Source organism: Sus scrofa, chromosome 2, assembly GCF_000003025.6.
Source record: "Sus scrofa isolate TJ Tabasco breed Duroc chromosome 2, Sscrofa11.1, whole genome shotgun sequence".
Classification (NCBI taxonomy): domain Eukaryota; kingdom Metazoa; phylum Chordata; class Mammalia; order Artiodactyla; family Suidae; genus Sus; species Sus scrofa.
In genome coordinates, this window is record NC_010444.4 from 63,710,067 (window position 1) to 63,726,593 (window position 16,527).

General features: G+C 40.8%; 1 protein-coding gene across 1 annotated transcript; it reads left to right on the forward strand.

Moving 5' to 3' along the window:
- Nucleotides 666–16,214, forward strand: LOC110259630 (adhesion G protein-coupled receptor E2-like). Its single transcript, XM_021085113.1, is given in 12 exon segments — nt 666–699; nt 1,172–1,444; nt 2,323–2,369; nt 2,489–2,566; nt 2,979–3,156; nt 7,082–7,189; nt 7,371–7,591; nt 7,774–7,953; nt 14,267–14,335; nt 14,338–14,466; nt 14,750–14,985; nt 16,145–16,214. Coding segments are annotated over 12 exon segments (1,623 nt in total).

The following is a 16,527-nucleotide window of genomic DNA, read 5'->3' on the forward strand; positions in this document are numbered from 1 at the left end:
AAAAGGTTTAACTTTGAGACATTGATGAGGATTTGGGGGTATACTTGGGCCCAGTGAGTAATAGTAGGTCAAAGCCATCAATGGCAAGGGGCCAGATCTCCTGGATTTATCCTAAATTGTAAATAATGAGTTTCACACTGGAAAGTGCCTGGCCATGACTCCCTCCACTTAGGGGCATAATTCATTGCCACTACCCACCTTGGGATAACACACACAGGGCCATGATAGTGCAAAGAGCACCATAGGAGAGGGGCTGACACCTCAGTAAGTGCCTCCATCTACCCCTCAAGGCCTAGAAATGGGGTGCAGGCTTCCATCATGCTTTTCCCATCCTGAAGCAGCTGAGTGTCTAAATTCAGGTCCATTTGGGTCAGCTAGTGTGGAGAGATGAGCATAGAAGTCAGCAATCTTTCTGAAGAAAGATGAGTACCTCCTGGGAGCTCAGTCTGTCCAGTCCTCATGATAGGATCAGGCTAGAGACCATAGCCTCTACCATGTGCCTTCACACCATCACGAGGTGAACATTGTCCTATTGTGTTCCAGACATCAATGAGTGTGAACCCCCCTCCACAGTGTCTTGTGGAAAATTTGCACAGTGCTGGAACACAGATGGGAGCTACTACTGCACATGCAGCCCAGGATACCAACTTGTTTCTGGGGCAACGATGTTCAGGAAAGAAAGTGAGAACACATGTCAAGGTAAGAGCCAACCTGTGTCTTCTATCTCCTCTGTGGACTTCGAATGTATCAAAGAGCTGGCATGGACACCTACTCAGTCACACATCCACTATGAACATTAAGTATCACTTCCAGAATTTTGAAATATCCATCTGACCCCCTGGCATCTTATTTTCACAAAACAAAAGCCAGGGATGTCATTCAAAGTACCCCAGGAGGTCATAGCCCATTTGGTTCTAGCACAATAAATATCCTCTTAACCATCATCAGTGACTACCAGGAGAGACATTTCCCCACTGAATCCCATACAGGCTCTGCCATACCAGGCATTCTTTCACACCTCAAACCACGGAGTGGGGATGTCCAAGGGTGCCCACCTTCCCAAGGCAACCCAGTCCCTGCCAACAACACCAGCAACCTGACGTTACTTCTTAACCACTCTGTCTCTATTTCCCACACAAAGTTCTGCCCTAATACATCTCAATAATTTCAGTTGTCAAGCCTGAGAATACCACAAAGGATCAGGACTCAGAAAAATGTTGTGTCAGACCTGAGCAGGATGACAAGAACACCCCAACATACACACTTGGAGATCTGGATGAACAGAAGAGGCTCCCATCTGGACCAGACAGCAAGAGAGATCATCATAAGGAACCATTGCCACAGGGCCAAACCTCTCCCAAGGAGGTCAAACCAGGCTCCATGGGGGGCCAGACTGATGGGGGACAGAAGAAGAAGGCTAAGCCCCACTGGCAAGAAGCCAAAGGTCTGTATCCCTGGTGGAGCACAAGGGCCCATATGACACAAACACCTGCTACCCCTCACCCATCAGACCTTTCTCCCCACTCCAGCCAGCCTGCCCTCACCCACCATTGACATTCTTCATGCGTGGATTCTCACCACTTCCTGCTTGTGCAGGGGATGCCTCCCTGGGGATCAAAAAAAGGCACCCAGGACTTCCCCACTTGATATAGTGCACTGTCTGGATGGCCCTGGCCTTTCCAGCATCTTCTTCATTCTCCCTGCTCTTGCCTTATAGTTTCATCCTTGGGGAGCCTAGATCAGGTACACTTCTTGGTCTATCTCTATTGAGTTGTCAGAGTCAGTATGGATAGGACAGCATGTCCCTGAAAGAGTCATTGAGATTCCAAAGAGAATTCAGCCAGTGAGCAGCCATTCTGGGGATAAGTACAAAGGCCATTATTGGGAGCAAAAATGGGTCCTGGCTGGGAAATGCAGAATTTCTCCTGCACTCACTTCCCAAGACAACCCACTCTGGCCTTTCTCCAAATGCTCAGGATAGAACATGGGTGGCCATGATGTCCACACCTGGGCTGACAGACTGGTAGGACTCAGGTTGAGTCCATCCACATCTGGACAACAGAGCATCTAAGCCACCACGCTCACTTAGGGAAGCCCCCATGTGAATAGGAAAAAGTTCCTACTCACCAGGAAGGATACAATGAGGTCTTCCAGATGCCTCTATACCAAAATGGAGAGGTTGAATAACCAAATATTCAGGGATTAATGTCTGGGATGCTACCTGGTCTGATCTGACCCTAGACCCTGTCTTCAACACATAGACAGACATACAAACACACATGTGCACCTACACCTAATTAAGTGCCATCCTGTGCCCTGCAGGGATCATCTTCCCCACCTGGGCTGCACCCTCAAGAGTCAAGAGCAAGGTGAGTGCCCCCAGAAGAAACCAGGAGGTATGAAATCCCTCTGCACAGCCTACCCATTTCCCCCAGGCTCCCCCACCCTCACATAAATCTCTCTGACACCCTCATCTCCTTCTTCCCAGAGGTTCTCCCGCTTCTTTGACAGGGTCCAGTATCTGAGTAGAAACTTCAATTCAGCCTCTGTCCAGAGCACTGTCCAGGTAAGGCCAGGACCACAGGAGGTAGAGACATCTCATAGAGCCCTGGGGAAGCTTTGATCTGGGAGGAGACGACACCCTGACATAATTACACACAGTTCTGAGGCCCCACCTTTCCCAGGGTGGGTCAGAAGAGGGGGAAGGAGGTATTTGTGCTGGGATAGACACCATGTGCACCTACTATGACCTTTCTCCTTGCTATTTCTGGATGTTGGACTTAAGTTATCCTTGGCACTCATGACCAGGATTGGCTTCTGAATTACTGGATTCCAGGGGCAATGACCACCCAGGGAATTCCATCTGGTACCACATTTACCACCCAGTCTCTAGGGTCATTCTCTGTGGCTGAGTGGGTACTGTTTTCATGCAGCCTCTCTGGTGCATGGGATCTATGTTCTCATCCCCCCAACTCTAGGAAGTCATACAGGAAGTGGATGAAATGCTGGAGAGCCCCGGGGACCTGGGAAACCTGGCCCCCACAGAGCAGCACTCTGTGGCCACTAACCTGCTCTTTGGCCTGGAGAATGTCCTAAGAGGGCTGAGCAAGGCCCTGCACAATGGGTCTGCGACATTCACTTCATCTGCAGGCACAGGTAAGTACCTGGGACCGCCCTCTGGCTTCCCCTCTGCCCATTCTGGGCTCATTCCTTTCATAGCCTCACTGGAGCCAAGTTACCAGAGCTTGTGTCTCAAGTTCTAAATAAATAAAAATAAAACTTTAAAAATAGCCATGAGCTGTAGTGTAGGTCACAGACACAGCTTGATTCCCTCGTTGCTGTGGCCCTGGCATAGGCCGGGGACTACAACTCTGATTGGACCCCTAGCCTGGGAACTTCCATATGCCACACGTGCAGCCCTAAAAAGACAAATACATTAATTTTAAAAAATTATGCTAACTGAAATAAATCATACCAAGAAAGATGAATATCATAAGATCCTTCTTATATGTGAGATTTAAAAAATCATCAAATTCATCAATACAGAGAGCAGATTTGTGGTTTCCAGAGACCAGGATGAGAGCCCAGGAAGTGGGAAAGTGTCAAAAGGTACAACCTTCCAGTTATAAAATAAATAAGTCCTAAGGGTGTAATGTACAGAATGGTAACAATAGTTAATAATATCATACAGTATTTTTTATTTTTTTATTTTATTGAAATATGATTGACCAACAAATTTGTGTTAATTACAGGTGATTTACAATAAAGTAAATCAGTTCTATAAATACATATATCCATTCCTTTTCAGATTCTTTTCCCATATGGGTTGCACACAGTACTGAGTAAATTTCCCTATGCTATACTGTAGGTCCCCATTACCTATTCTTTAAATAGTTGTATGTATATATCAATCCTAACCACCAAATTTATCCCTCTCCCCCTCACACACACATTTCCCCTTTGGTTTTGAAATCTTTGAGTCTGTTTCTGTTTTCTAAGTTCTATTGCATCGTTTCTATTAGATTCCGCATAGTAGTGATCTCATAGGATATTTGCCTTTCTCTGACTTACTTCACTTGGTATGGTAATTTCTAGGTCCAGTTATGTTGCTGCAAACAGCACTATTTCATGCTTTTATGGCTGTGTAATATTCCATTGTATCAGTGTACCACATTTTCTTTATCCATTCCTCTGTTGATGGACATTTAGGTTTCTTCCATGTCTTGGCTGTTGTAAATAGTGCTGCAGTGAACACTGGGGTGCATATATCTTTTTGAATTATGGTCTTCTCTAGATATATGTTCAGGAGTAGGGTTGCTGGATCATATGGTAGTTCTATAGGTAGTTTTTGAAGAAACCTCCATATTGTCCTCCAAAAGAGTTGCACCAGCTTAAGTTCCCAACAACATTGGAAGAGGGTTCCCTTTTCTCCACACCCTCTCTAGCATTTGTTGTTAGTTGTAAACTTGTTAATGATGGCCATTCTGTCTGGTGTGAGGTGATACCTCATTGTAGTTTTGACTTGCATTTCTCTAATAATTAGCAATGTTGAGCATCTTTTCATGTTCTTTATGGCCATCTGTCTCTCCTTTACATAAATGTCTGTTTAGATCTTGTGACCATTTTTAATTGGGTTGCTTATTTTATTGATATAACTGTATACTATACTTGTATATTTTGAAGATTAGTCCCTTGTTGGTTGCTTCATTTGCAAAGATTTTCTTCCATTCTGTGGTTGTCTTCCTGGTTTCTTTTGCTGTGCAAAGGTTTTGAATTTAATTGTCTCATTGGTTTATTTTTTATTAAAGTATAGTTGATTTACATTGCTGCCCACCAAAGTGGCCCAGCCTCTCTCACATACACACACACACACACACACACACATATATATAATTTTCCTTATCTTCCATCATGATCTATCCCCAGAGATTAATTATAACTCCCTGTGCTATACAGTAGGACCTCACTGCGTATCCATTCTAAATGATAGTTTGCATCTACTGATCCCAAAATCCCAGCCCGTCCCCCTCCCTCTCCCCTTTCCCTTGACAACCATAAGTCTGTTCTCTATGTCTGTGAGTCTGTTTCTGTTTTGTAGATAGGTTCATGTGTGCCGTATGTTAGAGTCCATACTTAAGTGATATCATACGGTATTTATCATTCTATTTTTGACTTACTTATTTCACTTCTCTCGTTGCATACATGTTGCTGATGAAGGCATTATTTCATTCTTTTAATGGATGAGTAGTATTCCATTGTATAAACATATACCACATCTTCTTAATTCATTCAACCGTCGATGGACTTTTAAGTGGTTTCCATGTCTTGGCTGTAGTGAATAGTGCTGCTATGAACATACAGGTGCCTGTATTTTTTGAATGAAAGTTTTTTCTGGATATATGCCCAAGAGTGGAATTGCTGGGTCATATGGTAGTTCTATATGATTTCCTCCTTTTGCTAGCCAGCAGCTCCTCCTGCTATGGCTCCTGGAGGTGGAGCCCATAGTGTCCTGCCTCCTGAGACCATGCCCAGAGATTAAGGCCATAGTGGAGGCTCCCACCCCTTCCCTCCAGCACCCCCCAAACAATGGTGCCTGGCCCCCAAGCCCATCTGGGTTTCCTCAGCTTTAATCCTCAAATGTAATAGCCCTAGACTCTAGTTCCTCCAGGCTGTTGTTCTGCCGCCAATGCCAGCTTTTTCCCATTCAGCCAGTTCCAGTTCTCTCTCTGAGTATGATCTCCAAAGCCTGAGTTTTAGTTGCCAAACCCTGCATGCACCAGCAGATGATTGGGAAGTTCAGAGCAGTAGCACTTACCACTTTTGGAGGGCTCTTTTCATTTTAATTATTTCAGATTGATTCCTTTGTTCTCTCCCAAGACTCTAAAGTTCCTCATCTGTCCCAGCTGATCTCCTGGCTGGTGGGAGAACTTCCCAGAGTGCAGAAGCTTTTCTTTTGTACAAGCTCCTTCCTATCTGTGCAAGTCCCATCCCACTTCCTTTCTCATTTTCTCTCTTTTCCTTTTTTTCTTTATCTTATACCCTACCCAGTTTCATGAAGATTTTCTTGCATAATCAGAATGCTGAGGTCTTTTTCCAGAGTTCAGCAAATTTTCTATGTGAATCATTCCACATGTAGATGTATTTTCAATGTATTTGTGGGAGTAGGTGAGCTTGAAGCCCTACTACTCTGCCCTCTTCTCATTTCCCCAATTTTCTATTTTCTTATATGATTTTTAGCATTTTGTGTGTCTCTAGGAATTTTTCCATTTCATCTAGGTTTCCTAACATGTTGTTGAATGATTGCTCATAGTGTTATGATCCATTGTAAATGCAAATGATAAACTTGCATTATATGTATCATATGTTATTACTTATAGCAGGGGTTCCTCTTGAGGCTCAACAGGTTAAGAACCCAACAAAGTGGAGTTCCCGTCGTGGCGCATCAGTTAACGAATCCGACTAGGAACCATGAGGTTGCGGGTTCGATCCCTGCCCCTGCTCAGTGGGTTAACGATCCGGCGTTGCCGTGAGCTGTGGTGTAGGTTGCAGACACGGCTCGGATCCTGCGTTGCTGTGGCTCTGGTGTAGGCCAGTGGCTACAGCTCCGATTAGACCCTTAGCCTGGGAACCTCCATATGCCACGGGAGTGGCCCCCAAAAATAGCAAAAAGACAAAAAAAAAAAAAAGAACCCAACAAAGTGTCCATGAGAATGCATGTTTGATCCCTGAGCTCACTCAGTGGGTTAAGAATCCAGAATTGCACAATGGCTTAGGTCACAGATGTGGGTCAGATCAGGACCCACAGTGATTGTTGCATAGGCTTGCAGCTCCAGCTCCAATTCAAACCCAAGCACCCCCTAACCTGGGAACTTCCATATGCTGCAGATGTGGCCCTAAAGGGAAAAAAATGTTATTATGTATAACAAATAAAACTATCATTTATATATAATATCTTATGTAATATAGAGAGTATTTATGTATTATATTATATATGAATATATATGCATAAAACACTGTTATGTCAAGCACTGCTCACACAATTACTAACCTAACTTCCTTGTATAACCCCATAAACTTTTAGAATTCTCCCTGAAGGTTATGGAGGAAGAAGATAGGAATATCACCTTGACTCAAAATCAGACAAAGATGCTGCTGACCTGGGATACACTGCACAAATCTAGTGATTCAGGTAACAGTTAAGGGAGATAAAGGACACTGAGGCTTCACAGTGGGACAAGTTTGCAAAGATGTGACCAAAAAAATGAAGTTTAACTAGAACTGTGGTATATGGGAGGCAAAATGAAAGAGTCCATCTAAAGAAGAGGTCATGTTGGGCACCCCAAGATGTCAACTTTGCTCCTGTACTGCAGGTCCTATTGTGGTGGGCCTTGTCTCTACACCAGGGATGAGAAAATTGCTTGCCAATGTCTCTTTGGTCCTGGATACTGAGGAGGAGATAGTTCTGCATGAGATGCAAATGGTCTTGAGACAGGAAATCTCCCCCATCCTGCTGTCAAATGTGGTATCCGCCTTTATCAACCGCAATAACACACAGAACCTCAACTCCCCAGTTACCTTCATCTTTCAGCATGTGAGTCCTGGTGGGATGGAGCTGTGGGTGTGGAAGAGCCCTGAGTCCTGCACAGTCTTGGGCTTCAGGGTTCTCCTTCAGGAGCTCACCACGCCCTCAGGAAAGCCCTCCATAAGAAAGCTTTGGGTGATCATTTCTGAGCATTAGAACAACTAGCTCAAACCCATTTCTTTTTCCTACAGTCAGTGACCCTTGGGCCAAGGCAGAAAGTGTTCTGTGTCTTCTGGGAGAATAGCCAGAATGGAAGTGGTCATTGGGCCACCAATGGCTGCAGGATGGTGGGCACCAAAGACAATAGCACCATCTGCCAGTGCACCCACCTCAGCAGCTTTGCCATCCTCATGGCTCATTACGAAGTACAGGTGAGAGCTCTGAGAGGGGCTGCATTCAATATCTCCTGCTGTGTAACATATCCACCCACATGTATCAAGTAAAAAAGAAAAAAAAATTATATTACCTTGCAGTTTCTTCTGGTCAAAAAATGGGCTGTCTTTTCAGGGTATTACAAGTCTTGCCTCTCCTCTGAAGCTTGGGGTCCTCATCTAAGCTCCCTGAAAGCTGGCAGAAATCAGTTCCTTGTGGTAGAAGAACTGAAGTCTCTTTTCTTGCTGTCAGAAGGGGACTAGACTGAGCTCCTAGGGGCTGCCCACATTCCTTTTTACATGGTGCTATCTGGAGACTAGCAAGAGAAGATCCCTTATATCAAAACTCTCTTGTCCTTAGAATCCTTTTCACCAGGAAGAGCCAAGATCTCTTAAGAGCTCTTCTGAGTAAGTCAAGCCCACCTAGGCCGTACATTTCTTTGTTTGTTTGTCCGTGTGTATTTTAGTTTTTTATTTCATTTCATTTTTAATGTTTTTTTATAGTTGATTACAATGTTCTGTCAATTTCTGCTGTACAGCTAAGTGACCCAATTGATCATACACATATATATGTTCTTTTATTCATACTATCTTCCATTTCTCTTCAATTGATTTGTATGTCTGTTTTTGTACTAGTACCACACTGTATTGATTACTGTAGCTTTTTAATATTGTCTGAAGTCTGGGAGATATGCCCCCTACTTTGCTTTTTTATCCTTAGGATCGATTTGGTAATTCTGGGTCTTTTATTGTTGCATATAAGTGTTTGATTGTTTGTTCTAGTTCTGTGAAAAATATCATAGGTAATTTGATAGGGATCACATTAAATCTGTAGATTGCTTTGAGTAGAATGGCCATTTTTACAATATTGCAATGACATATTAGAAAGGGAATATAAAAAACACACCCCCCAAAATTAAATACCTAAATTAAAATATTAATTCTTTCAATCCAGGAGCATGGTATATCCTTCTATTTCTTTGAATCCTCTTTAATTTCCTTGATTAATGTTCTACAGTTCTCAGCATATAAGTCTGTCACCTCCTTAGGTTTATTCCTAGGTATTTAATTTTGGGGGGTGTGATTTTAAAAGGTATTGTTTTTTATATTCCCTTTCTAATATGTCATTGCAATATTGTAAAAATGGCCATTCTACCCAAAGCAATCTACAGATTTAATGTGATCCCAATCAAATTACCTATGATACTTTTCACAGAACTACAACAAACAATCTAAAAATTCACATGGAACACAAAAAAACCCAGAATTGCCAAATCAATCCTAAGGACAAAAAAGCAAAGTAGGGGGCATATCTCCCAGACTTGCGATTTCTCTTTTTTCATTTCTTATTTTGATTATTTGGGTTCTCTCTCTCTTCTTCTTTGTGAGTCTGGCAGGGGTTTGTCAATTTAGTATAGCCTTTCAAAGAACCAGCTCTTGGTTTATTGATTTTTCCTATTGTTTTTAATCTCAATTTTATTGATTTGCTTTCTGATCTATGATTTACTTCCTACTGCTAATTTTAGGTTTTGCTCGTTCTTCTTTTTCTAATTCTTTTAGGTGGTATGTTAGGTTGTTGATTTGAGGTTTTTCTTCTTTTTTGAGGAAGACCTGTATCTCTATGAACTTCCCTCTAAGAACTGCTTTTGTGGCATCCCATAGATTTTAATGATTGTGTTCATTGTTTTATATAATTTCCTTTTTGATTTCCTCATTGACCCATTGGGTTTTTAATAGCATACTGTTTAGTCTTCATGTAGTTAGTTTTTTCTGATTTATTTTCCTATGGTTGATTTCTAGTTTCATGCCAGTGTGGTCATCGAAGATATTTGAAATAATTTCTATACTCTTAAATTTGTTGAGGTTATTTTTGCGCCCCAGTATGTGGTCGATCATAGATAATGTTCCATGTGCACTTGAAAAGAATGCATACTCTGGGTTTTTTTGGATGCAATGTCCTAAAAATATCAATTAAGTCTAACTGTTCTATTGTCTTTTAGGATCTCTGTTGTCTTAATGATATTCTATCTAGAGGATCTGACCATTGACCTGAGTGAGGTGTTAATGTCTTCTACTATTACTGTGATCCCATCAATTTCTCCTTTTATGTCTGTTAGTATTTGTTGTATGTATTTGGGTGCTCCTATGTTAGGGGCATATATATTGATGAATATAATATCCCTTTCTTGAAATATTCCTTTTATCAACAAATAGTGTCCTTTGTCTTTCTTTATGGCCTTCATTTTAAAGTCTATTTTTTATATGAGTATTGTAATTCCTGTTTTCCTCTCATTTCCATTTGCATGAAATATACTTTTCCATCACTTCACTTTCAATTTATTTGTGTCCTTTACCCTAAGATGAGTCTCTTGGTAGGCAACAAATTGTAGGTTCTTGTTTTTTTTATCTTGTCTGCCACTCTCTGCCTTTTGATTGGAGCATACAGCCCATTGATATTTAAGGTAATCATTGATAAATATGTATTTACTGCCACTTTAAACCTTGTTTTCCAGTTCAGTCTATGTTTCTCTTTGTTCCTTTCTTTTCTGGTTTGATAATTTCCTTTTATTTTATGAATGTGTCCTCTTATTTTTAGTTTTTGTGAATGTATTATTTGGTTTTGATTTGTGCTTGCCCTGTTTTTCAAGTATGTTAACCCCTTCTTATATCTGCTTGCTTTAGCCTGATAGTCATAGAGGCGCAAACACATCCCAAATAAAAAGCGTCTAGATTTTCTTACTTTCCATCCCACATTTTATGATTTTGAAGTCCTTTTTCAACATCATCATGTTCATCCTTTTGTTGTTCCTTGTGTCACTTTTACAAATATGTCGGCTTTTTTCCTTTTAGCCCTGTATACTGACTTATTTAAGTGATTACTTTCCATTTCCGATTTCCTCTATCCTATATCTTCTTTTTTTCTATTTAGAGGACACGTTTCAGTTTCTTTTATAGTGGTTTTAGTATTGCTGTATTCTTTTATATTTTGTTTGTTGGAGAAATTCTTTATTTCTCCTATTTTAAATTATATTCTTTATGCATAGAGTACTCTAGGCTGCACATTTTCCCCTTTTAGAATGTTGTCTTTTTTGTTGTTGTTGTTGTTGCCTTTTCTAGGGCTGCTCCCAGGGCACATGGAGATTCCCAGGCTAGGGGTCCAATTGGAGCTGTAGCCACTAGCCTACGCCAGAGCCACAGCAACGAGGGATCCGAGCCACGTCTGCAACCTACACCACTGCTCACAGCAATGCCAGATCCTTAACCCCCTGAGCAAGGCCAGGGATCAAACCCACAACATCATGGTTCCTAGTTGGATTCATTAACCACTGCACTACGACAGGAACTCCTAGAACTTTGAATATATCTTGCCACTCTCTTCTGGCCTGTAGCATTTCTGTAGAAAAATCAGATGATAGCCTTATGAGGGTTCCCTTACAATAAGTGCTTTGTTTTTCTCTTGCTGCCTATATAATCCTCTCTGTATATTTAATCTTGCCATTTTTATTATAATATATCTTGGTATAGATCTGTTTGGATTCAACTTGTTTGGGGCCCTCTGTGCTTCCTGTATCTTGATGTCTATTTCCTTTATATTTGGAAAGTTTTCATCCATAATTACTTCAAATATATTTCCAATCCCTTTTCCTTTTTCTTCTCCTTCTTGAATACCTATTATGTGTAGATTGGCCTATTTTGTATTATTCCATAGATCTCTTATACTGCTTTCATGTTTTTTCCTTTGGTGTTGTGTCTGCTGTCCTGATTGGGTACTTTCCATTATTATACATTCCAAGTCACTTATTCATTCCTCTGCATTATTCATTCTTCTCTTCAATTCCTTTAACTCAGCTTGTGTCTTTGCAAATGAATTTTCTAATTTTTCCTTCCTCCTCCTTATAGTATCTAACTCCTTTCTAAAGTAAACTGCATTACAGTTCATATCTGCTCTTAATTCCTTCAGTATAATCATTACCTCCTTTTTGAACTCAGTGTCTATTAGACTGCAGAGAATGATAGACTTTTCTTAAAGTCAGTTGTAGAACTTGAATTCCATCTGCAAGATCAATTCACAGCAGCACCTAGATGGGTGTTTGACTTCAAAGCTAGAACTGTTCATTTGTACCCCAGGGTATATATTTTTCTGCTGACCACCAGTGTATTCTGGACTGGACTGTTCATGGGTTGCAGAATGGAACTCTGATGATGGCAGAGGTGACAGGGGACCAGGGGAGCTAGTGAGTACAGAGAGTCAGGAGCTGTCTTTGCCTCCTAACCTGGCCACGGGAGCTGGTAAATTTTCTGGTTCACCAAAACCAAAAACTCTGGAGATTTCAAGGAATAGAGTATTTACTGAAATAAATGTGGCACCCACATGAAATGAGGCATGAAAAGTATCCCAGCAATGGTCAGACATCATACGAGCCCCAGAATTTTGACCAATACTCCAAGGGTATGTGACCTACAGCTATGTCACTAAATACCATGATATTCATACTTTTACTTGTATAATGCTTCCTATTTATTATAGAGTTAAGATAGTTAAGTTTTGAATCCCAATAGAACAAGAGAGTGAACACTGAAGATTCTCCATCCCAAGCCCAACACTAGACACCTAGTTCCTCTGGTTCCAACAAGCAAAGTTTTTAGTTTCTCCTGAACATTTTTATGGATATTTTATACATATAAAAATAATTCTGTATTTCTTCCTTTGTCCTTTTTTCACACACCTGGTAAGTTAGTCCTTTGATTCTACAAAGAGATTCTCCATCACTCTTTGGCCACATTGCATTCTTAGGGGGAATTTGCTACATATATATATATTATATATCAAGGCCTCTCACAGTGGATGTTTTTGTTAGATCATTTGCTATTACCAATAATGATGCAATGTTTAGACTTACTTCACTGTTGTTGTGTTTGAATATGCAGTTAGGATGGATGCTGTGTCAAATTCATCATTGCATGTTAATAGAGTTTTCCAAATTTCAGCACATCTAAGTCATACCTGTGAACACTGCATTCAGTTTTACATAAAGGTGTGTGCTTCTTACACCCTTCCCCCAAGGTGACTATCAATTTTTTCCATGTTTACACATTTAAGAGTTAAATATCATATCTAGGGAAAAATGCGACTTTTTTATGATTAGAAGAATGGAACATTTTTATCTAGGAGACATTAGTATTTCCAGCTCTGGAAAAACTTTTTCACAACGTAGGTATATTTTTCTATTTGCTTATTCTTATATTTCTCATGGATTTGGGAAATTCTTTTATATTTTATTTGTGAAACCAAAGATTCTCAAAATTTATGATGCATCAAAATCAACTGGACAGATTATGATTTTTTAATTTTTTATGTATATAATGATTTTTATTTTTTCCATTATAGCTGGTTTACAGTGTTCTGTCAATTTTCTACTGCACTGAATTGTGACCCAGTTACACATACATGTATACACCCTTTTTTTCCCAAAATCATGATTTATTTTTTAACCCTTTACTCCTAAACAAAGTCAAACTGATAGATGTTTCCAAAATTAAAATATACCAACAATACCAAATTGCTCTTTATTTAGATGTATCTACTTTAAACATTTTTACTTCCATTTTCTTTGTAATTTGCCTGTTTTCTATCTCCCTCTGTCTCTCTTTCTCTCTCCTTCCCTCCCTCCCTCTGCTCAACTTTCACTGAAATGACATTGCTGGGTACTTTCTTTTCATTCTCCTCATGGATCTATGGTGATTTTCAAAAAGAGGCAGAAAATAGGAATTTTTAGCCAACACCATTGCCAGTGTAAGCGTTTCCCCCTTTATCAAACTGTCAAGCTCTAAATCTCTAAGGATTAGTGACACCAAGAAAAAAGTATTGCAAAGATGAGATCACTGGAGTCCATGCTGGGGAGTTGATACGTGGACATCAAGTCTCCAGGTAGAGACATCAGCACATGATGGGAATGAAGGATGGTGCTCCACGTGTGGAGCCTCATGCCTCAGTGAACTTCTCAGGGGGACCAAAACTTTAGAAATGCCCAAAAGTCTACTGGAAAATAAATACTTGTGAGTACCAGGACTTTGTCTTGACTAAAGACTATCCTGTACTTCAATTCCTCCAGGAAAAGAAATAGTCATTTCAGACCCCTAAAACTAACATTCTAAACCTGGAGTCCAACATTCTAAATATCATAAATTTAGCTGGATCCTCCATTCCTGATTATCCTTTGCTTAAAAATAAAAATAAAAATAAAAATGGTGGAAGGGACATTACCCAAGAGCAGGAAAGTGTGACGGTGATCTGCTCTCCGCTGGGTCCCAGGAAGAGAATACTTCACTCAATGTGATCACCTACATCGGGCTGACCCTCTCTCTGCTGTGCCTTCTCCTGGGGTGGCCCTCACCTTCCTGCTGTGCAAAGTCATCCAGAACACCAGCATATCACTCCACTTGCAGCTCTCCATCTGCCTCTTCCTGGCCCACCTGCTCTTCCGAATAGCCATCGACAGAACTGAGATCAAGGTACTTATACTGCCCCAAAATGCCACTGCCCTGCCCCAGGGGATGCTGAGTTCATGAAGTCATGCTGCCTTGGACACCTTTAAAAAAATGGCCTGGGATCTAGGTAAGGTTAGATGGGTAAGTATCCAACTTCACAGTAACACACACAACTAGAAGATAGACACTCCACTGACAACCCCTTCATATACATCAGCATTCTCCCTAGTGGCAAGGTATAAAGGAGGTTCTGGGGCCATGCCCCATACTTAAAACCTTTCCTGGTAACACCTTACTGCTCCCCCAGGTGCTGTGTAGCATCATCGCAGGTGCCTTACACTATCTCTACCTGGCCTCCTTCACCTGGATGCTGCTGGAGGGCCTGCACCTTTTCCTAACTGCATGCAACCTAATGGTGGTCAACTACTCCAGTGTGAACAGGTTCATGAAGAAGCTCACATTCCCTGTGTGCTAGGGAGTCCCAGCTGTGATTGTGACCATATCTGCAGCAACCCAGCCTCATCTCTATGGAACATCCAGCCGGTAAAAGCACATTCCCTCTGTTCCTATCCTCCCCAGCATGACTGTGGCCATCATAGTACCAACATACCACTTCATTTTTTAAGTTATTTTTTATTGAGGTAACATTGGTTTCTAAAACTGTATAAGTTTCATGTGTCCAACATTCTCTTTCTACCTCTGTACACCCTACAACTTGCTCACCATCCAAAGAGCAGTTTCCATCCATCACCATCACCATACGGTTGATCCTTTACCCATTTCACCTCCACACATACCCATCCCTTTCCCTCTTATAGCCAGTAGTCTGTTCTCTGAAATAAGGGAGGAGGGGTGGCTTGTTTTGTTCATTTATTCATTTATTGGTATGAAATCATACTTTGTCTTTCTCCTCCTTCACATCTCAGCTTAAACACCATTCAGTTCTCTCAGGGAACCCTTCTCAATATCTCAATCTCCTATAACCCAAACTAGGTTATGGGGCCAATTACATGTTCCCACAGCTCCTCATACTTCATCATAAAACTCATCATCTATTGTCTAATTGTCCACTTGCCCATCTAGCTGGGAACTCCCTGATGACAAGTAACATTCTGTCTTAATCACAACTGGGTGTTCAGAGCCAAGTATGGATCATGATATGAGAGGAAAAACTCTACCCTTGTCCCATAAAGCATAAATTACTTTCTATATTAATTTTATTTTTCTTTAAAACAGTTTATTTTCATTGGTCTGAGGGCCAAAACTTAGAAGAGATACTTAAAAGGAATTTACCTTTTGTAAACCACATTTGAAGGTGACTTATATGTAAAAGCTATATATAATTAGTGTATGTAGCTCAATGAATTGGGAACAAGTATACACATGGACCTTCATCAACATTAATGGCATTTACAAACTTTCAATTATGCGAGATAGATAAGTTCAGGAGATGGACTATAGAGCCTAACACCTCTAGCTAATAATATTGTATACCTAAAATTTGCCAAGCAGGTAGAACTTATGTGAAATATTCTCACCAAAAAAGTAATAATAATAATAATAATAATAATAATAATAATAATAATAATAATAATAATGATAGAGGCAGAAAAAACTTTGGGGAAGTGGGATATGTTTATTGACCAATGCTTTGACTACACAGGCCAAAATATTCTTGAATCTCCTCCCATCTCTTTCACAGATGCTGGCTCCACACAGAAGAAGGATTTATATGGACCTTTCTTGGTTCTGTCTTTACATCTTCTCTGTGAGTAATGGATGACACAGAGCATTCCACCTGCCAAGCTGAGAGCCAGTCAAAGAACATGGGTATAAGGAAGGTTACAGGCAGGATGACCAATTATTCCAGTTTGCTGAGGGATGAGGTGTTCCCAGGATGCAAGAATTTACATTTTAAAACTAGGATGGAGGGGTTTCCTAAGATGTGCAACTTTCAATGCTGAAACATGGAAGTTCTCATGCAAACTGGGACAAGTTGGCCACCCTTGTTACAGGACAAGAACGTGCTTAAATTACTAGGAGCTTGGTCTGGTTTTCTATGACCATGGTGAAATACAAAAACTC